The sequence below is a fragment of the Notamacropus eugenii genome, chromosome 1 (assembly GCF_028372415.1).
Source record: "Notamacropus eugenii isolate mMacEug1 chromosome 1, mMacEug1.pri_v2, whole genome shotgun sequence".
Taxonomy (NCBI): Eukaryota; Metazoa; Chordata; class Mammalia; order Diprotodontia; family Macropodidae; genus Notamacropus; species Notamacropus eugenii.
Genome location: NC_092872.1, coordinates 103,251,432 through 103,275,083, shown reverse-complemented (window position 1 = coordinate 103,275,083; position 23,652 = coordinate 103,251,432). Strand labels below are relative to the sequence as shown.

Genomic DNA, 23,652 nt, shown 5'->3' with positions numbered 1-23,652 from the left:
CTTCAACATTTGGTGATTTCTATAATTTCTACAATGATTTCTTCAAATGAGTTGGCATTTTAAATTCCTATGTACAAATTAGTAATGACGATGATGGTATTCTCATCTATCTTTAAAAAAAAGGTTGCATGCTAGAAGAAAAACCCTACTATGTAAGTAAGCATTTCAGTTATATTTATTAGAACACATAATAAACCATTAACTGTTTATTGCTCTTTCATCAGAAAGGGAACTAAACAAGTACCTTTTGTACAGTGCATTATTTCAGAATAGGGAAGATAGGATTAACTGATGGGAAGACCATTTGTCTTATATGTGCATTGGAATAAATCCCACTCTCATCTTGCCATGAATTGATACCTATTCTTTTAGAACCTTCAACATCAGTGAACTGAGAGCAGCATTTTCTGTGAACTATCGAGTAAAAATCCTGGAGGGGTTGAATCTATGGGAATAAGAGAAACATTTTGAAGTGAACATAGGTCATTTGACACATTAATACGATTCAACATATTGGTGTTATAGACAAAAGTTTATTTCCAAATAATTAATGCTCCAAATCAATCTAGCCAGCACATTCACTAACACTTTGTTCACAGTTAGGGATATTATGCAAAGATAAAGTGTTTTTTTCATGTAGAATCTTCTTAAACAATTTTAGAGTAAAGAATAACTTTATTTAAAATTTATGGCTAAACCTACTGGGGAAGTTGTATGTTGATTCAACCATTCTGTCGAGCAATTTAGAACTATGCCTATAGGGCTATAAAACTGACGTAGCAATACTACTACTAGGTTTGTATCCCAAAGAGATCAAAGAAAAAGGAAAAGAACCCACGTATATAAAAATATTTCTAGTACCTCTTTTTGTGGTGGCAAAGAATTGGAAATTGAGGAGATGTCCATCAGTTGGGGAATGGCTGAACAAGGTGTGATATATGATTATGATGGAATATTTTTGTGCTATAAGAAATGACAAGCAAGTTTTCTGGAAAAACTTGGAAAGACATACCTGAATTGATGCAAAGTAAAATAAGCAGAACAGAACATTATACACAGTAACTGCAATACTGCTCATTGATCAACTGTGCATGACTTAGCTATTCTCAGTAATAAAATGATCCAAGATGATTCTGAAGGACTCATGATGAAAAATGCTATCCACCTCCAGAGAAAGAACCGAAAGCATTTAAATGCAAATGGAAGCATACTTTTTTTTTGCTTTCTTTACTTTCCTTGATTTGGGGGCTATGTCTTCTTTCACAACATGGCTATTATGGAAATATGTTTTGCATAGCTGCTCACGTATAGTCTATATCAAATTGCCTGCCTTCTCAGAGAGCAGGGAAGGAATGGGGAGAAGAGATAATTTGGAACTCAGAATTTTAAAAAACATGTTAAAAATGGTTTTTACATGTAATTGGGGGTAAAACTAATTGAATAAATAAAAATCATGGCTCTAAAAATCAGCTCAGGATATATTACTATTTAGCCACTGCTCAGCATTGTTATCCAGACACGTTGTGCACATTCCCCAGAGCCATATTTCTGGTCTACCTTTATTCCTTGGAGCAATGAAATCATGTTTCCCAGGACAATGATAAATTCCAAGCCCCAGAGAAAAAGCAACATTGCTATTTCTCCTGGGAATTTGTCTTAGCAAAACAAAGACTGTTGTCTGGATAATTCCCCACAGCCTATACTACATCTAAGATTTTATTTGTCAAGACACCATATGATTGACCCAATTCCAAAGGAAACATCAATGGTATAGAAGTTACTCATAACACTGCTGCTGACAGCAACCTGGATTATACTAGATCTGTTGAGTGTTTCATTTACAACTAATTTTAAACTAAAAAGAGGATCCTAAAAGTAAACAGCTAAATCTCAACCTGTGAAACAAAGCAAAAGACCATCAAAAAATGACTTCTCTTCCATGAAGTGAATCACTGGATTGGCTAGCTGCTTTTCCCCTAGCATCAAGAAAAAGAGAAGTCACTCTCTAAGTGAAAAGCCACACATCTTTCCAAATTTTATTTAGTTCCTGGATTCTCTTGCACTATATAAATTAATTGAAAAGTTGTGTTTTTTTCAAATTACAAAGACCATTTGGCCTTGGCCGTCTTCATAAGGCCAGCTCAATCATGCCTGCTTTATTCTTTCTTGTACAATAAATAATCCTTGGGTTGGAGATCTGTCATCCAAAAAACACTAGATCTTCATTTTAGGCAAAAGAAATCTCTTGAGAAGTTTAGCAATCTGAATTATAGGCTCATTTTTAAATTTCAGTTCACTACCTTATCTACTCACTTGACTGCTTTTTTATAGCATCATGAGAGATGGTGTAAGAAGGGTCTTTAAAATAGCATCTAGTCTAGACCCCTTTCCTACAGTGATCTTATAGTGAGTTAAATGTCTAGAGAATCTGGATTAATTGGATGCCTACTTTCTTATTACTTAGAGTACAGAGTTCTATGTGGGGGAGAGAGTAGGGAGACAGAGAGATGGAGAAAGAGAGAGAGAAAGCAGTACAAAATGTGTATATACTGGGGGCTAGGGAAGAGAAGGTACCTCTTTCCCTGCTCTGGGGTTGACTGCACTGGCATTTACATGAGAATAGTGATTTAGAAAGTAAGAAAACCTTTCATATGTGGGGAGTTTTTGTAGTAAGCAGAGACCAGCCCAAATGTAATAAGAAAAAAAATCTATAGATAAGTATTTAGGGAGTGAACAGTAGAAACTAAGAGGCATAGGAGTAATGACAGCTAAAACTCATTCCCTTGTGACATCATTGTGGTATTGGGGTGAGTAGGACAAAGTCTGGGGCTCCTGGCCTCCTGCCCTCCTGCCCTGAGATGCTGTGGAAGCAAGTGACGAGAAGAATTGTGGTCAGCTCTAATCTCAACACCTACCTCACAGCCTCATCTAAATGTAAATTGTTGGATTTTCATCATCTTCATTATCATCTTAATTTTACTAACTGCACTTGCTTCTAGTTTTCCATCCAGATAGAAGGGAGAGCTTGGCAATTCTACAGTTACTTACTTACTCCCTTCCTTGATTTCTGTCAAAATGTGTTCACCAGGCTAACCCCTTGTGCCTCCAGGATGTCACTTTAACTGCCTATGAATTAAATAAATTATAACTGTACCTGAAACCTCTCCGTTACAGGTATCCTCAGATCTGATAACTGACTTGTAGTACGATGCACATAATTTGTACCACACCTGACTCTCCACTGCCCCCTAGTGGCCAATTATACCACAACCCTGCCTGATCAGCAGGTTAAAATTTTGGTCTATTAGCAACATATGTGTTGACTAAAATAACGACGATAACTCCTTGAGGTCATGGAGTGTTTTTGCTTTTCCTTTGTGTCCCAAAATCAGTTGCTTTTCAGTTGTGTCTAACTTTTTGTCACCCATCTGGGATTTCTTAGCAAAGACACTAGAATGGTTTGCCATTTACTTCTCCAGCTCATTTTCCAGATGAGGAAACTGAGGCAAACAGGGTAAATATAGGGTAAATATCGAGATCATATAACTAGTAAATATCTGAGGCTAGATTTGAACTCAGGATCAGTCTTCCTGACTCCAGGCCCTGCACCATCTAGTGAGTAGCCAAAGCAAAGTTGGACTTCTGTAATCAGGTAAGTAGACAAGAATTCAAGTAGTAAAGGTCAGGAAGAGGTAGGCAAGCTGGAATAAGGGTATGCAGCAGGTCAAATACTACCTAATGAATAAAAACAAGGTGAGGGGGGCAGAGTAGCAGACTTCAAAATAAGATAAGTGGCAAGAAGACCAAATTTACAATAAAAAATCTAAAGGGTAGGAGCACCGGTGGACAGAACAATGCTAGTGGTCAAAGTCTAAAGTAAGAGTCAAAATTCTGAAGGACTCATGAAAAAGGTTATCTGCCTGTTGAAAAAGAACCGATAGAGTCTGAACGTAGATTGAATCCTACTTTTCTATCATTTTTATTATTCTTTATAATTATAATTATAAATTATTATAATAAAATAATAATTTTATTATTCTTTTTTATTATTCTTATAAGAATAATAATTCTTATTATTCTTTTTTGGTGGGTAGTGTATTTTGTTTGTTTCTTTTTTGCAATGGCTAATATGAAAGTATGTTTTGCATGATTGCACATGTATAATGTAAATCAAATTGCTTTCCTTCTCAAGGAGAAGGGAGAATTTGGAACTCAAATTTTTCAAAAATGAATGTTAATAATTTTTGTTTACATGCAATTGAGAAAAATAAAATAAAAATTAAATGTAAATTTTAAAATTTCAAATGCAATAGTCAACATATATGTTAACAGAAGACATATATGTATGTATCTCAACATATATATGAAGGCACAAACAAGACAGACTGTGGTAACTGAGGTAGCTTCCTTTCTTGGACTATAGATCTAGATTTCTGTCAGTTATACATCTGACTTCAATCCCAGTAGAGCTAACCTGAGTCCTAAAGGCAGAAACAAATAATAGAATACATATGAATGTGGTAAAGGGCTGTTTTCAGTTTTCTGTACTCTACTAATATCTAGAATGCCTTAAGGTACTAGTTTATTTGATAGCTACATTAGGAACTTAGCAAGAAGGTTACCAACAAATGAATATGATAGTAAATGTGAGAGCCTTCTGGTTGACCTCCTTGCCGCAAGTCTCTCCCAACTCTAGACTATCCTCCACTCAGCTGCCAAAATGATTTTCCCAAAGTGTAGGACTGACCATGTCATGCCCCTACTCAATAAACTCCAGGGGTTTCTTATCATCTCCAGGCCAAAATATAAAAATCCTCCAGCATGCAAACCATTTCACAACGTGGTCCCCACCTTTCCAGTCTTTCCCCTTTACTCTGCTTCACATATATACAGCAATACAGAGAACTGAAGCCTTCTTGCTATTCCAAGAACATGATACCATCTCCCAACTCTTCACTCTATGGCTTGTACTAGTTGTCCTATCAGTCTTGGAATGCTGTCCCTCATTCCCACCTCTTGACTTTCCTGAATTCTGTCAACAGAGCTCAAATCCAACCTCCTACCAGTTTTCCCTACTTGTTAGTGTTTCCCTTTAGAGAATACCTTCCATTTACACTATACGTTTCTTGTATGCACATAGGTACTTGCATGTTGTCTTCCCGGTTAGAATTCAGGTTCAGTAAGAGCAAAGATTGCTTTTTCCTTGCTCTGTATACCTGGCACACAGTAAGTATTTAACAAAAGCTTGTTGACTGTATGATTGATAACAACATAATCCTCTATTCTAGACTTCTTAAACTTTTCCATTCAAGACCCATTTTTGCATTTCAGCAGCATTCATTGGTGTTGTGTAGCCTGAGGGTATGCACAGTGCAAAGTGCTAATGCTGTATATATGTTCAGAACTAAGGCTGCTGTGAAGTTGCATGATGCAACACAGATAAGCGCTGTCAGAAACACATCAGATTCATTATGTATTTGATTTTTAATTAGTTTTTGGTCATTGTGAGTTCAGAAATCTTTTACTATTGCCAAATTTTTCAGGACCCCACATAGGGTCACAACCTACAGTTAAAGAAGCGTTGCAAGATATCCCTCAATTTGTATATATATCAAGTGCTAGGTCACTGATATTTGTATCCAAGCTTCAAGTCAACTTTTCTCTGCCTACCAGCATAGTGAAGGTCAAGCTTTCCTATTTTGTCAACATGCTTTTTCCTAGGGCTAGGGCTAGGACTCATTATAGGTTGAGACTGAATCAATTTCACGAAACAATGTTGAAGTAAAGTTCTCATGCAATTTGGGGCCAGAAGCATTGTGCTATAAGCCACAGTTGGTAACTAACCTATAGAATGGTGAACTGAAAAGGCCAGGAGAAGAGCAGGCTGCTGGGAGTTAAAGCAATGGAAAAAGAGGTGAGCAAAAAGACATGTTCCAAGGTGAGTGAGATGAAAAGTCTTGGATACCAAGACAAACCACTGAAGTATAAGCTAGAATCAGATGTTGCTCAATTGACTATGTTCAATTTTCTTTGGACATGCTAATGTTTTGGGGTTTGGTTTTTTTGCTCCTTGATGAGTGAAACTGGCACTGACCACTAGTTCCCATGCTTGCCAGAATGTGGCAAGGTCTCCACAACACAGATCTTCTCCTTTATTTCCTGGATGGTAGTTCTTCTGATTTTTGAACACTTAACATCTATACGTCACTGTATAAGTGTACAGCATCTACAATGATCTTTTGTACATCTTGCTTATATAGAAAAACAATGTTTGTGAGGCTAAGGTGGTGTGGTTGTTGTTGTGTTTGTCCTTCATTCTTGAAGAGGACCATGACATCAAGATGATGACATGACTTACAGTTGACTTTGATTTGAGTGAGGGAGGGCTGTGCAAGGTCACCAACCTCAGTTTCTCCTCCTGAGCCATCTGGGTCCAGTGGCCAGATATTCATCAGGAGGACTGGAGATGGTCCAGGATGCAATGGGAGACCCTGGCCCTTTCAGGCTAAAGTCTTATCACATTTTCACTTTGAGTGAGATACACCCAGTCAATGAATAGGCTTCTTTAAGTTACTCAAGGGATAGCCCCTTTAATCAAAAAAAAAAAAATTGAAATGGAAGGGGAAGACCCTCAGGGTTCCTGGGTAAAAGAGAAACAATTACTATTAGTAGCTATGGAAGACAAAGAACATTGCTATACAATCCAATCGTAGGAAAGAATGGAGAACCAAAAATATCCACGTATTTTGATAGTTTGAAAAATGCACATGATAGGGGTGACTTTGTGGGGTTTTTTGGTCTGGCTGGAGAACACTATAGAGGTCATTTGTTCTCTCTCCCCTTCCCTACTCTCTACAATTCTTATTCTTTCTGAGTGCTAGGAGCTTCAAAGCTTCTTTCATTTCTTCTGCCTAAGATACTTCAAGGTTGTGCAGTAAGAATTGCCCAAAAGGACCCCAGAAAGGTATGTTTAGGGCTCTACTCTATTTTATCAGAGGTCATTTCTGAACCTGGTGACCTCTCTTCCTAGGCAACAAGAATTTATTAAGCACCTACTACATAAGGGGAGATTTAGCAAAAGGCAAACTGTCCTTGTCCTCAGGGAACTTACAAAGTAATGAGGGAGATTTCCATTCTCAATATCATACTTGTGCACATATATCTTCTCCTACTCATGAACCTTAACCCTGTTTTTTCTCCTTTCTGGGTCCTGAGTCACTGTCAGAAGTTGTTAAAGCTAAGCTCCCTATGCAAAGTAGTTCTGTAATTGAACTAATTGTTATTTTGATGAACAATGATTTGCGTATTTGTCTTTGAGCTAAAATTTCCCTTATGTGATTAATGTATGATTTAATTCTGTATGCTTAATAAATTACCCTCTTGCTTTCAGCAGACCCATAAGACTGTGAACTTCTGGGTCTGATCTGCCAAGATAAAACCACCGCTAAAAATAAAAGATGCTAAGTTCACGAGACTCTTAGAACATAAGTAAAAGATGGGAGGAGGCTCTTTGTTAAATAATGGAAATATAAAATTTAAAAAGTCTTCTTAATAGATCCCAGTGAGCTTACTGCTTCAACAAAGGGCAGAAGAAAAATGTTGCCCTCTTATCCTCAGAAGATTGTTCTTTCTCCATAATCCACTTTCTTACCCCAGAGCAGGGGTTGTAATAGAAGAGACTCTGACACTTGGACTCCTTTTTATCTGCCAAAAAGACAGGCAGAGCCTAGAAAAGGGATGAATAACCCTTCAGAAGAGGCAATGACATGCAACTGATACCTAGTCTTTTCCCCACCGGGCAGGAACAAAGGAGAGAAAAGATAAAAGAACCTAAGATCCTTGAGGGCAATCCTTGAGCACTGTCTCATTTCTTTTTCTTGGTATCCAAGCAGTAAGCACAGTGCCTGATACACAGTAGGCACTTTATATCTGTTAATTGATATGAATTGAATAATATTGCTGAATCTCACGAGGCAGGAAAGAAAATAGTTTTTGTGAGAGATGGTGTGGTGGTGGCATTCAGAAATCACGCTGGACTAATTCGGTTGACATCACAATCTGTCATAAAGATGCCTACTGCCCTGATAATTGCCCTTATAACAAGGACTAAGCTCAATTTTGATGAATTAGATAGACTTATCTAAGGCTGTATCTGCATTGTACCTCATTCCCCCTTCCCAGATGCATCCTGCATCCTGGTTCCCAAGCAGTATCAGGCTTAACCATGAAAATGTACAAAATATTGGGATTGGAGGGGGATAGGGAGAGTCAATTCTCTTGTGTCATTTCTGTCTGTCTTCTATGGGTGTACAACAGCTAGCTCAACCCAACATCACTGAGGAAAGAATAGGATTATCACAAATGAGCTATAGCAAGCTTCCCTGAGACTTACTTAATATCTGCCTACTATTGCACCCCCACACACACAACTGTAATTCTAACAAGGTGGAAATGACTTGACAAGGGTACCCCAACAATTTTAAATGCAGCATTAGAAGACAGACATAAATAACTGTTATCTTCCTACTAGGAATGGACAGAAACCTTGACATACATCTTTGATGTGCAATCCTAGCCCACAGATCTTTTTCTCATGCTCCATTGCTAACAACTAAGACTACTGGTATTAAAAACTCTAAGAAAAAGATTGGTTTCTAGTAGTCTATGTACTATGTAGAGAACCCTCAGAGTAGAACTGGGCAAGTAGATGAAAGGAAAGGATAGGCTCATTTTCCCATACATATTCATGTCTACATAATTAGTGTGCTACTCTAAATTACTTTACATACTACATTTGTTGATGCAGGCTAAAAAAAGAATTAGCAAATCTGTGCTCACAGGTTATCTATCTCAGAGGTGGACTTCATTTCAATAGGCATTTATTAAGTTTCTACTATGTGCTAGATGCTGTCCTAGGTGTTGAGAATATAAAAACAAGAATGAAATGGCACCTGTTTCCCAGGATTTTACATTCTGGGGGGAAAGAATTCCTTCATTTTCAACCCAGCATCCAGTTCATCTTTGCTGGTCAGAATTGGATCCCAAATAATGATTCCTCCATGGCCTCCTCCACTTTCTGAAAGATGAAGTTATCACTAAAATAGGCCACAAGCTGTGAACTAGTCCAACCATTCTGGAAAGTAATTTGGAACTGTGCCCCCAAAGCTATCAAACCGTGTACACCCAAAAACACTGCTTTTAGGTTTGTACATGAAAGAGATTCAAGAAAGAGGAAAAGGACCCATATGTGCAAAAACATTTATAAATATAAAGTGATTTCATGGAGGAGTATTGACAAATGGGAGAGGGAGAATAGGCCTCATGTGGTGGCATTTGAAGGGAACTAGGGATTTGGAGTCAGGGATGAAAAAACCAGCATTCTAAGCACGAGAAGCAAAGGACCAAATGTGTGAGATGGAACACTGTATACAGTGAATATAGTGAGTCAGCTGATTTGGCTAGAACTTAGCATGCATAATGGAGAGTAGCACGAATTCAGTATGGAAAAACAGGTTGGAACCAGATTGTGAGGGACTTTATCCTAAAAGAAATTGTAAGCTGGTTGTTACCCTTCGTTCTCAAAGAGGACCAAAATTATGTTAGGTTCAAGTTATAGTGTGTCCAGCTGTGGCTGTTCAGACCAGTATGAGCTGAGAATGCTATACCACAGGTTGGACACAAATAGTCCATAGGAACATTTGCAGTAGATTCTGTAAATCTGCACATCATGTTGCTTCTGTGCTACTTCAATTTGGAAGCTACTGAAAAGAGGCATGGTGAGACCTGTGTTCTTTAGGAATATTAATCTGGCCGCCTGGAAGAGGGGAAAGACTGAAGGCAGAGACACCAATTTGAAGGCATTAGCCCAGATCAGAGGTGATGAGGGAGTGAGGTGAACTAGGAGAGTTCAGAGATTGTTTAGTCCAACCCATATCTTAAAAAGAATACTCTCTAAAATTTTCCAGAAAAAAAATAGTCATTCACTTGGCAGAGAAAATAGCTAAAGTAAGAGCTGAATAGTTCTGCCTCCTCTCCATCATCCATTATCCTCATCCCATCTACCTATTCTTTTTTATTCTATTTTCCTCAATATTGCTTTGAAAATACCCATAAAAGCCTTTTCTGGTTATTTTACTTAGCATTTCCCATTATCCTCAGCTCATTCTGAGCACTCCTGACACATTATTATATTATTATAAGCATTTATACATTCACATATTATGAAAGAAGGAAAAGAGAAAAGGAAAAAAAATTACATGATAAATTTATTATATATTTAAAAAGAATAGTAAGTTGTACATAATAGATTTGCAGTTTCATGGATAATCATCTTTTTTTCTATTCTACTGTGTTATGGAAATGCTAGTTTTATTTCTTAAGTTCAGAAAAAAATAAATATAATTTTTAAAATATGTTTTAAAAAGTCACTAAACTCCAGGTCTGAATCCTGCTTCTGATCATTGCTGTATAACCCTAGGCAAGTAATTTAACCTTTATAAATCTCAGTTTCCTCATCTATAAGATGATGATAGTAATAGAAATAACTTCAAAAGGTTGATGTGAGGCTCAAAGGCACTAATATCTATATAATACATATATATAGTGTTTTGTAAATTAAGTTGTCTCTCTGTCTCTGTATTTCTGTCTCTCTCTGTCTTTGTCTCTCTCTTTTACTCCTCTCAGAGTTCTGAAATTGAGTTGCCACTTTCCCTCATTTTCAACCCAGCATCCAGTTCATCTTTGCTGGTCAGAATTGGATCCCAAATAATGATTCCCCCATGGCCTCCTCCACTTTCTGAAAGATGAAGTTATCACTAAAATAGGCCACAAGCTGTGAACTAGTCCAACCATTCTGGAAAGTAATTTGGAACTGTGCCCCCAAAGCTATCAAACCGTGTACACCCAAAAACACTGCTTTTAGGTTTGTACATGAAAGAGATTCAAGAAAGAGGAAAAGGACCCATATGTGTAAAAACATTTATGACAGCTCTTTTTGTAGTGGCAAAGAACTGGAAACTGAGGGGATGCCCATCAGTTTGAGGAATGGTTGAGCAAGTTATGGTACATGAATATGATGGAATACTATTGTGCTATAAGAAATTATAAAGGAGATTATTTCAGAAAAACCTAGGAAGACTTGGATGAACCAATGCAAAGTGAAGTGAGCAGAACCAGGAGAACAATTTATACAGTAAAAGCAATATTTTAAAGATAATCAACTTTGAAAGATGTAGTAATTCTTACCAAATACAATTCCAAAGGACTCATGGTGTAACATGCTATCCACCTCCAGACTCAGTGTAGACTAAAGTATATATTTTGTTCTTTTTCTCTTCCTTTTTCTTGTTTTTTTTAATGTGGCTAACGCGGAAATTTGTTTTTCATGATGATACATATTTGTAATGGGTTTTGTTTTTCTCGCTTTCTTAATGAGGGGGGAAGAGAAGGGAGATAATTTGGAACTGAAAATAAAACTAAATTTAAAGAAAGAGACAGGTCACAAAATCATTAGCTGTTCCTTTTAGAAGACAGAACTCCAGCAGCTTATACTTCTATTTTTTTTACTGTTAAATGGAACCAGTGCAAATTTATATTATCTATCTTCAAGTGGACCCCCACTTCAGCAACACAATTCTTTTACTCCCTATCCCACTCCCCGTAGAGACTCTTCCAAAACTTCCCCATTCAAACTTTCTATACCTCCTCCTCTCAGCCAAGGAAGTAGACCTTAGGGCTTCCCTAAGGACCCGGTATTTTCATGGTCTATATGGTTTATTTTCAGGGACATGATCAGTTTGAAAAGAATGCCAGGGATGAAAGAGCAGCAGACGCGTTTATGCCCTGTTAGAGCAACAAACTCACTGGGAGCTCCCTCTGGTGCTCATGTATCCCTGGATGAACTCTCTCTTGTCTGAGCAATGTGTCTGAATTTTTGCCCATCAGAACAAATCCTGCCTGAGTCCTCAATACAACTGTGACCTGTCTAAATCCTAAGCTGCCTAACCAAACTTTGGACTTCCATACTACTTTGTGCATTCTCCATTTACCAACTGGATTTGCTGCACTCCAATCATTACATGGTAGCTAATATGATTCAGGGAGATAAGGTGGCTGGGGATGAGTTTAACTTACAATAAAATAAACTTTACTTCATAGACAAGTCAAATACCTTAAAGATCAAGAGAATAAACAGCCTCATTGCTCATATTGCAGGTTGAAATAACAAATACTGAAACTCCCTTTCCAAAAATATGTATTTTCAAAAATACAAAGTACACAAAGTTTTCAAGTGTTGATAGCCTTTAAAATCCATATTTCCCCAAACTACATATAGCAATTTTCCTTTTTATGCAGTACAGATTATAGAAGCAAAAACATTAAGAAAGCTAAAAAAGGATCTTATTTTCCAAGGAAAGAAGGAAGGAAGGAAAAGAGAAAGAAAGAAAGAAAGAGAGAGAGAGAGAAAGGAAGGAAGGAAGGAAGGAAGGAAGGAAGGAAGGAAGGAAGGAAGGAAGGAAGGAAGGAAGGAAGGAAGGAAGGAAGGAAGGAAGGAAGGAAGGAAGAAAGGAAGACAGGAAGAAAGACAGGAAGAAAGACAGGGAGAAAGACAGGGAGAAAGACAGGGAGAAAGACAGGGAGAAAGACAGGAAGAGTGGCTGGTACATTTAAGGCACTGACATCTTTTCCTCCTTGCAGTCTGTAAACTACTCAAAATTATTAATAACTTCCATAGACATGTTGCTGATAGCACTATGTAAATATAGCATTTCTAGCAGTTTATTCTTACTTTCAACACTTGATTATTTAGTCTCGATAGGAATATGTATTTTAAATATATTTTTAAAGCCCACTTAATGGAGCTCTTTTTTCTCATACTTACAACTTTCCTGTAATCATAGGGAGGAACATAGTCTTCACGATATGTTGACATATATTCCCTACAAAGGATAAACCAATATTTGTGAAAAAGATGCAATAAACAAAAAATGGATTTTTTTCCTGTTTGTTTTAAGGTCACTTTGGGATAAGTCCATTAAACTATGACTGTTCCAGATCTCTCTAAGATTGTTAAGTCAAAGAATGATAGTTGATCTGCGTTGGTTGAGAGAATTTTCTCAGTATGAGTTTCCTAACCACAGCAGTATCACCAAAGGTTCACATTGTATCTCACCAGCAGTAGCAGCATCAGCATCACCAAAGGCTGACACTGAACAAAACTGTGAAATAGGCAAAAATTGATCTCCATTTCCATCTCCCCAATAATATCCCCCTATGGTACAGAATTTAACCTACCTCTGTAAGAAAGCCCTTATTATCATTCAACCAAACAGGAACTTAATAAATACCCACTATATTTCTTACACCATTCTCATGCTATCCCTTGCTGCCTCAAAAGTTTAAATGCCATTCATCTCCAGGTTTTGACACTTTTTCCTCCATTAAAACTTATCTATCCCATATCTCACTCATTCAGGATTCACTCTCTAATACTTGACAGTTAATTGGTTTAATAAATTATCTGTACCCATGTGATACTTCAATACTTTTGATAAAAGGAGCTGGTATCTGTATCTGTGCCTCAGTTTCTTTATATGTTAACATGAGGAAAATAGCATCTGCTTTATTTCCCTTTTACAATTGTGAGGATGAGAAAAGAATGCACATGGAAGAACTCTGAATAATCTGAATTGTTCTGCAAATGTAAACTCATACTGATGTCTGTACCCAGTAGCTAACATCTATGGAAAATAGTGCTCTCCGTATATGATCTCATGGGATCCTTATGACAGCCTTGTGAGGTAGTTATTACAAATAATATTACTGCCATTTTAAAGAAAAGAAAACTGAGACTCAGGAGGGTTGTGATTTACCTATGTCCACATAACTAGTTACAGGTTGAGTTGAGATTTAAACAGAGATTTCACCAAGTCAATTCTAGTGTTCTTTTCACTCCTAAGCAGTCGCTGCAGTACAGTAACAGGGTAAGAAATAACAAAAGTGTGGGGGCCAAATGAACCTTCATCATGGTTAATGATCTCTTCAAACTATTGGAAAGATTGATTGATGGGAAGCATAGGTGCTTTGGTGATATTTGAGCTATAAATGCCAAATAGATATACTCTATGATATTAAAAAGGCAATGACATAAAAATTTTCAGTTCTGGAAAATTCTTATCCTTATAAAAATAGTCCCCTCAATATCATAAGCACATTATCATAAGTATTTTCTGATGCAATTCATGACATAAAATGTATGGGGGATTTCATCCCAAGAGAGATGGGAAGCTCTTAAGAATGACATTCTAAAATTACAAACATCAATGATAGCAACGAGGAAGAGAACAGGATACCATCTAAACAGATGAATATGAATATATAAGGAACTCAAAGACCAACTTAAACTTTAATGAGGTAACAAATTCTTCATCAGATGTTTACTATCTGTGTGACTATGGGCAGGTTCCTTAACCCCCCAGAACCTCAGTCTATTCATCTATAATATGAAAATAATAAAACCTGCATTATTTATCTTCAGAGAAATGTGAGGAATGCCATCGGAAAACCTTAAAGTGTTCCGTGTGTCATTTTGTCTATCATCATCATCACTGAAGATGGAAGAAAGGGTAAATATTTGCAGATAAAGGTAATAAAGCTCAGAATCCACTTAAGCTGGTGATAAATCTTCACCAAAAGGAGATTCTGGAGAGGAGGGGCTACGTTGCAGCAAAGAAGGCTTTAAAAAAAAAGGTAATAGGACTGGTGTCTTTGAGGTCCTTTCTAGCTTTTAGGTTCTATGATTCCCCTGATCTGGATAGAGAAATGATAAAAACAGATTATGGTGAGGAGGCAGAACTACTCAACTTTTATTTTTGTTTTTTTGTAATTTCCTAAAGAAAATTATCTGTAGATTAGAAAAGATAGAATAAAAATTATTGTCAGGAAGCTGTAAAAAAGTAAGTGAAGAGGTCACAAGAGAGAATCTAGCTGCCCAAGGCAAATTCAAGGTACTGCTCCAGGAAGCATTACATCCCAGGTTACTAAAGTAATTGATTGATGAGCCACTTTCAGTGATCCTTGAAAAATTATGGCAAAGTTAGAAATGGGAAAACATCTTAGTTTTCAAGAAAGGTAAAAAATACATAAAGGTCTAAGCCACTGAGCTTGACTTAAAATTCTGATAAAGTTCTAGAATATATTATTAGAGGAAAGCTACACAAGCTTTTAGAGAGCAAAGCAAAGGGTCACTGGGAGTCAGCATGGTTTCTTCCAAATTAAGCTAGTTTCCTTTGTGAACAAAACAACTAGACTTAGAGACAGAGGAAATGCAAACACATAAGCTACAATTTTAGCATTTACCAGTGTTTCATGCTATCTTTATGGAGATGGCAAGATGTAGGCTGGATAATATTAGAGTTAGTGCTATTCAGAACCAGTTAAATGAAGAAACCTAAAGATAAAGTCATGTTACTCTTACTTATAGATACATATTAAACTTAGAGGTAAGTCTCAGATGGGGTGTCTGAAGTTTTCAACGAAATTCTGAAAAGTGAGTAACTCAATTTCTTCCTCTCCTGATTTTAATGTTGAGCTTCAGCCTTGACTAGAAACTCAGTGTATCGCTACACTCAAACCATATGTTTGAGGAAATAGTAATGGGAATAATAATGGCATTTTTTTTATTTCTTGGCATCCATTTCTTTGAAATGGAAAAGGTGCCATTGTTTACAAAACATTTCTGGAATTGGTTCAGTATTTTTTTCATGACTCAACAGAGGTATTATAAATGCATATTTGGATGAAGGCAAAAATGATATAAATTTCAGATATGCAAATGACCCAAAGGCAAAATGCTGGATGAGAAGGCAGTGTACAAAAAGTTCTCAACAGACTAGAATAATGAGCCAAATCTAATAGAATGAAATTTAATGTAATGTCCTATTCTTGAGTTCTTGCATACTTCCTGTACAAGTACAGCATGGAATAAATATACTTGGATTAGGGTTATTTGAAAAAGATCCAGACTGTCGGCTCAATGAGTCAATAGCGTAACAGAGTGTTGAAGGATTATATGATCATAGTCTGTATAGCATGTAGGCTGCACAGTGACTGTCCTCTATATTCCGTCCTGGTTGGATCACATCTGAAGTAGTGTGTTCCCACAACTGGGCTGTGTCCAGAGAAAAGAGAGCAAGACAGGCAGTATATCATATAAGGATCAGTTCTAGATAAACAGTCATTTATTATAACAATTCAGGTGAATTCTTCCGACTATAGAATGAACTAAAGGCGTCTGTGAAAGCTGTCTGTAAAACTGTAAAAAGCTCTAGGTATCAAACTATTTCTCTTTCAGATAAGTGACAAGAATTACCACTTTAAAGTGAATCATGAATGCGTGGCTCAAATGCAGCCAACAAACCCAGGTCTCTGATTACAAAAGTTTTTCATTAAGATTTTTTTCCCTCTATGAATTTTTGAAACCTATTTATAAGGAAAAGAAGCACTGTCTTCATAGAAATAGTCCAAAATTGAGTAGGTCCAAGGTTATATAGTACAGAGAAAATGAAACAAATTACCAAATGTAATTATAATTAATTAGATGGATCTTGAAATTTAAGTTAAATATCCTCTGATAAAGGTCTCCATTATGACAAAGTTATAAATTTATATTGTTGCATCAAAAAAGTTCACATGAGGATTATGGTCACATTATAATTATAATTTTCCAGCCCAACTGGAAACACATCATTCTGGTCTATTGAACAAATTCATTTTTATTCATTGCCTTTTTCCTGGTGACATTTAGTTTTAGCTGCTGTACAGTTGGTAAGAGGCAAAAGAATAGTTGATATTGAAGAGAGAACATTCAAAAATAGCATATTTCAGTTTTCCAAAAAACATGCTTATATATATATTCCGACTAAAACAGAGTGTTTATGTCTTTAATATCTTGTTTACATGCATGAATCAAATTAAATAAACAAATGGTTCTAACCCACCACGTAAATTAATGAAGTCTTATTTCCTAATGGACCATATATTCTTACGTTCATCCAACAAGGTAGAATTAGGAACGACTTTTATAACTATGTGCTTTCAATGGTTATGTCAAATATAAAAATTAACCACACCAATCACCCACTACCTGTGAAGTATTTTTGCACTAGAGTCACAGCCAGAATCACAGAATTTCAGAGATGAAAAGGACTTCATAGGCCATCTAGTTCAACCTATACTCACTGTAATATCCCTAAGAAGTAGTCATTTTGATTCTTCTTAGAAACGGTCCATTCTACCTTTAAGGATCTCCCATGTTTAGGAGGTTATTTTCCCTCCTTGACATGAAACATCAATTTGCCATTTGACAATGTCTACTCTTTTCTCCTGGTCCTCCCCTCTGAGGTCAAACAGAACAAAGTTAATCCTAAGCCATAAGCCTTCAAATATTTGAAGACAGCCAACCTTTCTCTAGAAAGATTCTTATTCTCCTTAATAAACACCCCCAATTCATTCAATTAATCCTCTTCTGCCTATAGGATATCAAATGGAGGAATGAAATAATCCTAGATCATCTGTGGTCTATAGAATATTAACTAGAGATAAATTGGTATGGTTTTAGCTCATATCTGCAGGCATCAATTGTCTGTTGGTGATTGGATTTGGTTTATTTGGGCTATGAATGCCACAATCAAAACTGTACCTAAAAATAGATTAATTTAGTCAATGTATCATTATGTAATAAGTCATGTAATATTAACTATATTAAGATAGGTATATTTATGGAAGGGCAGCTAGGTGGTGTAATGGATAGAGCATTGGACTTGGAATCAGATAGACTCATCTTCAAGAGTTCAAATCCTGCCTCAGACACTTACTAGTTGTGTGACCCTGGGCAAGACACTTAACCCTGTTTGCTTTAGTTTCCTCATCTGTAAATTGAGTTAGAGAAGGAAATGACAAACTGTTCCAGTATCTTTGCCAAGAAAATCCCAAATGGAGTCATGAAGAGTCAAATGCAGCTGAAATAACTGAACAACAATGACAACATACTTATGGAGACTGTACCAGGGCCTCAACAGACCTAATGAGGCTATAATCCCTACTATCCACATCCCCAGCATTGGATTATAATATATCTAACAAGGCTGAGGAACTTGCAGCCTCAAGACCACATGTGGCCTTCTAGGTCCTTGAGTGCAGCCTTTTGGCTGAGTCTAAATTTTACAGAACAAATCCTATACAGTACTTAAAAAAATGTTTTAATCACAACAGCCTTGTGAGTCAGCACAGGTCATTGCTACCTTCCTTTTACAGATAAAGAAACTAAGCAGAGATTAAGTGACTTGTTACTGATAACTCAGTATTATCAGATAAGGTCTCAGTCAGATCAAGTCTATATTATTGCATAGCTCACAGAACCCTACTGCCCTTGAAGTAAAATCTTTAGCTTAATAATGCATGTTTATGAAGTTCCTTCATAATGCACTGGCTGCTCTGGGTGCCTTAGTTTTTGATGTCCTTCATTTTCTTCTACATCACTGATATCATTGTGGATTTTTTTTTAAACTTCATTTGGGATTACACTCACTAAATCAGATTGCCTCGAAACACCTTTAGTTACCAAAGATACATGATTTTCACAATTTTTTTCCTTCAAGAAACAGGGAAAAGCATATTAATTTAATCAATGTAATATTATATAGTAATTGTCATGTAATATTAACTACATTGGAATGTGTCATACTTATTAATGGGCAAAATAACCTTATATTAAAGAACATAAGACTGGCAAGTATAACAAAGGGTACTAGAGAATCTTTTTCATTCTCTGATCCATTGTACTTACTTCAGGAAATCAAATTTCCCTGATTCATTATATGATATTATTGGTGATATTACTGACATTTTTAGTAAATTACTAACATTTTATCATGATCTGGTGGGTGTCGAGAAAAGGCAGCTCCAAAACCTCTGCTGGGCAATCCAGTGTCCCTAAAAACAAGAGGACAATTTCCAGAAAACAAGTTAGACTGCCACTTTTAAAATATCAAAACATAAAAATCTCATTTGAAAGAGAATTTAATAATTGTTTTTTAAATGACTATATTGAAGAAAATGGCATACCTTTCTAGAAAGGAAAATGGGGCAACTACATGGCATAGTGGATAGAGAATAGGGTTCGGAGTTGGGATGACCTGAGTTCAAATCTGACCTCAGACACTTACTATCTCTGTGACTTTGGACAAGTCACTTAACCTCTTTTGCCTCAGTTCCTTCTCTGTAAAATGAGCTGGAGAGGAAAAAGGCAAACCCCACTAGTGTCTTTACCAAGAAAACCCCACTAGTGTCTTTACCAAGAAAACCCTAAATGGAGTCACAAAGAGTCAGACATGACTGAAATGACTGAATAACAACAGAGAAGAAAATACTTTCCTACCCAAAAAGTTTACTAAGTTCTATTGATTCTGACTGCATAACACTTCACATATCCATCCCCTCGTCTAGAATATGCTTGTTATACGTTATTGTGTATTATAATTATTTGTGTGCTGTGTCTGCCTAGTAAACTATGAAGTGCATGAAGGAGAAGTTCTTATCTTCACTAAATATATTTTCCCTCTACAAACATATAATGCTCTATACCCAGTAGACACTCAATATATGCTTGATCCTTTTATTGTTCTTATTAAGATATCATGCAATTTAGTGCGATATTTACATATTATATGGCAAGAACATAATTTTCATATTTTTCAATATTTCCTGTTTCATTTTCACTCAAAAATACTCTTCTGATGTTTCATTATGGTTGGGACATAACTCCAAGGTCTTGAAAACCATGCCAACACAGCAGGCCTCAAGGGTTAAAGATTACGGGCTGGTTATGAATTGAACCTGTTGTCCAAGGACTGACTAGTCAAGCTAAATTGACAAAGATTCATCACCAGGTTAAAGTGAGGGCGAGTAGTTAGTTGTTCAATCACAGCGAGTCTTAGGGGATATTATTATTTAAGGCCTACCAGAAGCAACTCCATGAAACTATAAACTGCTGATCCTCATTTATGGAGGAATTTTCACACAGGAAGTTCCTTACACTACTGAAATCACAGGTGTGTACAAAAGAAAAAGACCTGAGCACAACTTTACTAACCCCGTGAACAAGTCCTACTTTTAAGGTTCAGGCTTAAATACAAATAAATACAAATATTAAGAATACCGTTCAATAATTCCTGAGTCAAATGTGTCATTATTCAGCATGGGTAAACTACGTCTTTCCACAAATTCTTTGTTTACATAAGGTTTCTCCATCTGTTCATGTGCTTCTGATTTCCAAGGCTGGAAAAATAGGAGGACACAGCGAAAAGGTCAGTAAACATTTCTATTAAAGTATACACTACACTGATTTCTTTATAACGATTAGCAAATATCCTCTGACACCCCCCCCCCAAATTACTTAATTTAGATCCAATGTGTGGCTGAAAAAAAGGGAAAACTAAATTTATTTTTAATAACAATGAAAAAAACAATCATTTCTTTTGCCTGTTTTGTTTCCCTTTTTCTTTTCTCAAGGGGAAAGTAAATTCCATTCATTCATTTTTATCTCATTTCTCTATGAAATAGCAATGTTGAAACAGATGACCTTTAGAGCTCCACATTGGCCCCCATAAGAGATCCTAGAAGACTGTGATCCTGAGGTACACATGTATGGAATGGAGAGCCTTCCCCTCCATCTCCAAGGGCAAATCATCTACCCCAATCTAAGAATGAGATAGAGTCCTGAGTCCTGAACCATTGGATGAATACCTGTATGCCTAGTATTGTCCATGTTTCTAACTAAAAATGGAAAATATCCACTTATTTAAGTGCTTGGAGCCCCAAACCATAGGAAAAGGTGGAGACAGCATTCACAGTTGAATTATAAAAGCCTCCCATTTACTCAAAGCCAGGCAACACACAGCATTTATGCCTCTACCGCCCAAGGCATTCTTTTGGATTCTGCCCTTGGTTCTATGGCACCATTCTCTTGCATCCTGGTTCTTTGTATTCAGTTCTGGAGATTGGAACCATGAGGTTCCTTTGAACTTTGGCTCCCATAGGTCTGAGACTTCCTGAAGTCTAGACTTTCTGATCCTTCCTCTCAGTCTCTTATCTGGCCACTTTTAACTCTAGTTGCCCAGACACTGACTATCTGAGCTTTTATCCTAGAATTAGGGGATATGATATTGGGCTGTTCATTGTCTTCTCAAATAAGAAAACACCCTCTTGAAAAAAATTTAGCAGCTAGCATTTTAAGATGGCAGACTGGTCCACAAATTAAAGTCAGGTTCATGTTGATACTCATCATTAACAAACTATTTGGTCAAGTTATGTTGAAAAGGAAGAAACAAACATAAACAAAATGCAGACAAGTCAAGATAAAATGGATTTCATTTTGGTCAATCACCATCAAATGGCAGCAATAGTAATAGATATCTTCTGATAAAAACACAGTATCTAAAAGTATTTGTCATCTATCATAGGAATCATATTTCAGAAAAATCCCATTCCTTTCTTGAAAAGTCCTCTTCAGTGAGGAGGAACCAGATGCCCTCAAACAAAATAAAAGAACAACCATATCCTATTTTTAAAAAATACTCACAAGGAAAATTATCTCAGAGAAAATAAGTCAGCCCGAAGAAATAATTAAGTCAAAAAAAATTTCCAACATGAGAAATAAACATTATGTTGTAAAGAAATGAAGTGTGGTCCTCAGAAAGAATAAAAATCCCTTAATTGAAAATGGATCCATTTCAAGACTCTCCAGAGTGACTTAATAAGATACAGAATATATGACAGCTCTAGAACTGTAATTGGAAAGCATTAAAAAAAAAAAAAAAAAAGAGGAAAGACAGGCAGAGACAAGACACTAAAGAAAATTCAGAAGAGATAAGGGAAGTTCCACAGTCCAGGAGTAGAGGGCTAAGACCTAACCTGTGACCCAAACCTGCATTCCTTGGTGATATGAAGAGACTCAAGCCATTCTTTATTTGGTTCCATCCCAGTCCATTCTCTATATCCTAAAAAAAAAACCTACCTCCCCAGTAATGTCTAGAGACATCTAGGTGAAACAGTAGATATGGGATTGGATCTAAAATTAGGCAGACCTGAGTTCAAATACAACTTCAGACACTTACTAGTATTACCCTGGACAAACCACATAACCTCTGTCATCTTCAGGTGTAAAGAGGAGATAATAGCAGCACCTACTTCCCAGGGTTGTTGTAAGGATCAAATGAGAATTAATATTTGCAAAGTGCTTTGCAAATCTTAAAGTGATATATAAATGTGATACATTAGCTGCTATTATTTTTATTGACCCCAAAAGATGAAGAGAAATAATCAAAACACTGACAAAAATATATATGCTAAGAGCCATCTTTAGGGAAACAGTCCAAATTCTCAAAAGAATTCCAAACTATAAAGGACCCCATGAAAACACACTCCAAATTGTTAACTGTAAGGCAAATACAAATAAAACATGTTTGAGGTTTTGTCTTACACCATAATAATTAACAGTGATAACACAAGATAACAATCAATGGAAGTACTGTAGTTAAGATAACCACAATGCTGAAAGAGCTGTGAAATGACCCAGAATTTCTGGATTTTCAGTTTCAAATTATGTGACAAAAGTGATTGAATCATTCATATTCTTTGATTCAGAAATCTTACTATGAATATTCCCCACAGAAGTAAAAGATAGAAACAAAGATTGAAGCAGCACTTTGTGATAGCAAAGAACTGGAGACAAAGTAGGGGCTCATGAATTGAGGAATGATCTTTAAATACTGTTATACATCCAGAGACAAATAGGATCATAGATCTAGAGCTGCAAGGGACCTCAGAGGTCCCCTAGTTCAAAGTTTTCAATTTACATATGAGGAAACTGAGGTCAAAGGTGGTTAAGTGTCCTGTCTAGGGTTCGATAAACAAGAAGCACCAGAGCCAGGTCCCTTGACTCCCTAAAGCCAATGATCTTTCTACTGTGATGATGAATGTAAAGAAATATTATTGTGCAAAAGCAATGACAAATATGAAAAATTCAGAGAAACATGGGAAGATTTATGTGAACTGATTGTGAAACAAATAAATAGAACCAAGAAGAAAATATACATAATGCAACATAGTAAATGAAAAAGTCACAAAGAGGAATTCAAACTCTGAGTAAAAGTAAAACCAATAAAGATCCAAGAGAACAAAAATTAAATATATCTCTCCTCTCTCATGATAGAAAATTGGGAGAAAACTGTAGCAAAATAGTGCCTATCTTGTCAAATGCAGAAAACATCTTGAATATTTTTGCTCATATGTTTTTCTTTATCATAGGAGAGAGTTCAATTTATGGGTAAATTTACTTGAAATGACTAAAAAGCATTGACAATTCTTTTCCAAAAATGTCTGAGATTCCCTATGCTCCCTCCTCCCTTTCCTAGTTAGTACCAGACCATACAGAAAGTATATCCTGTCCCTCATTCCTGAATCAGACAAAAGATTTCCTCCTAGAAGAGCATCTTCAGCTCACTCTAAGGCAATTTTCACTGTTTCTATCCCAGAATAGAAAAATGAGGAGAAAAAAAGAAAATCTACAACTCAATAAAGAACTTCTGCAGTAAA

General features: G+C 36.4%; 1 protein-coding gene across 4 annotated transcripts in view; it reads right to left on the bottom strand.

The window, feature by feature from the left end:
* The window catches only part of CFAP95 (cilia and flagella associated protein 95), a 145,072-nt gene that overhangs the window by 73,177 nt on the left and 48,243 nt on the right, over nt 1-23,652 (bottom strand). The window contains exons 3-7 of one of the 4 annotated variants that reach the window (XR_011967485.1): nt 20,216-20,334; nt 18,922-18,990; nt 12,881-12,938; nt 11,245-11,425; nt 376-445 (exon numbers count right to left, since the gene is read on the bottom strand). Coding sequence is in view for 3 of the 4 variants with exons in the window: in XM_072611304.1 (XP_072467405.1) it covers nt 260-445; nt 12,881-12,938; nt 18,922-18,990; nt 20,216-20,334 (432 nt within the window). In the remaining variant the exon portion in view is untranslated. Of the gene's footprint in view, nt 1-193; nt 446-11,244; nt 11,475-12,880; nt 12,939-18,921; nt 18,991-20,215; nt 20,335-23,652 lie in introns of those variants that run through there. The other 3 variants (XM_072611304.1, XM_072611322.1, XM_072611315.1) reach the window with 3 other exon arrangements.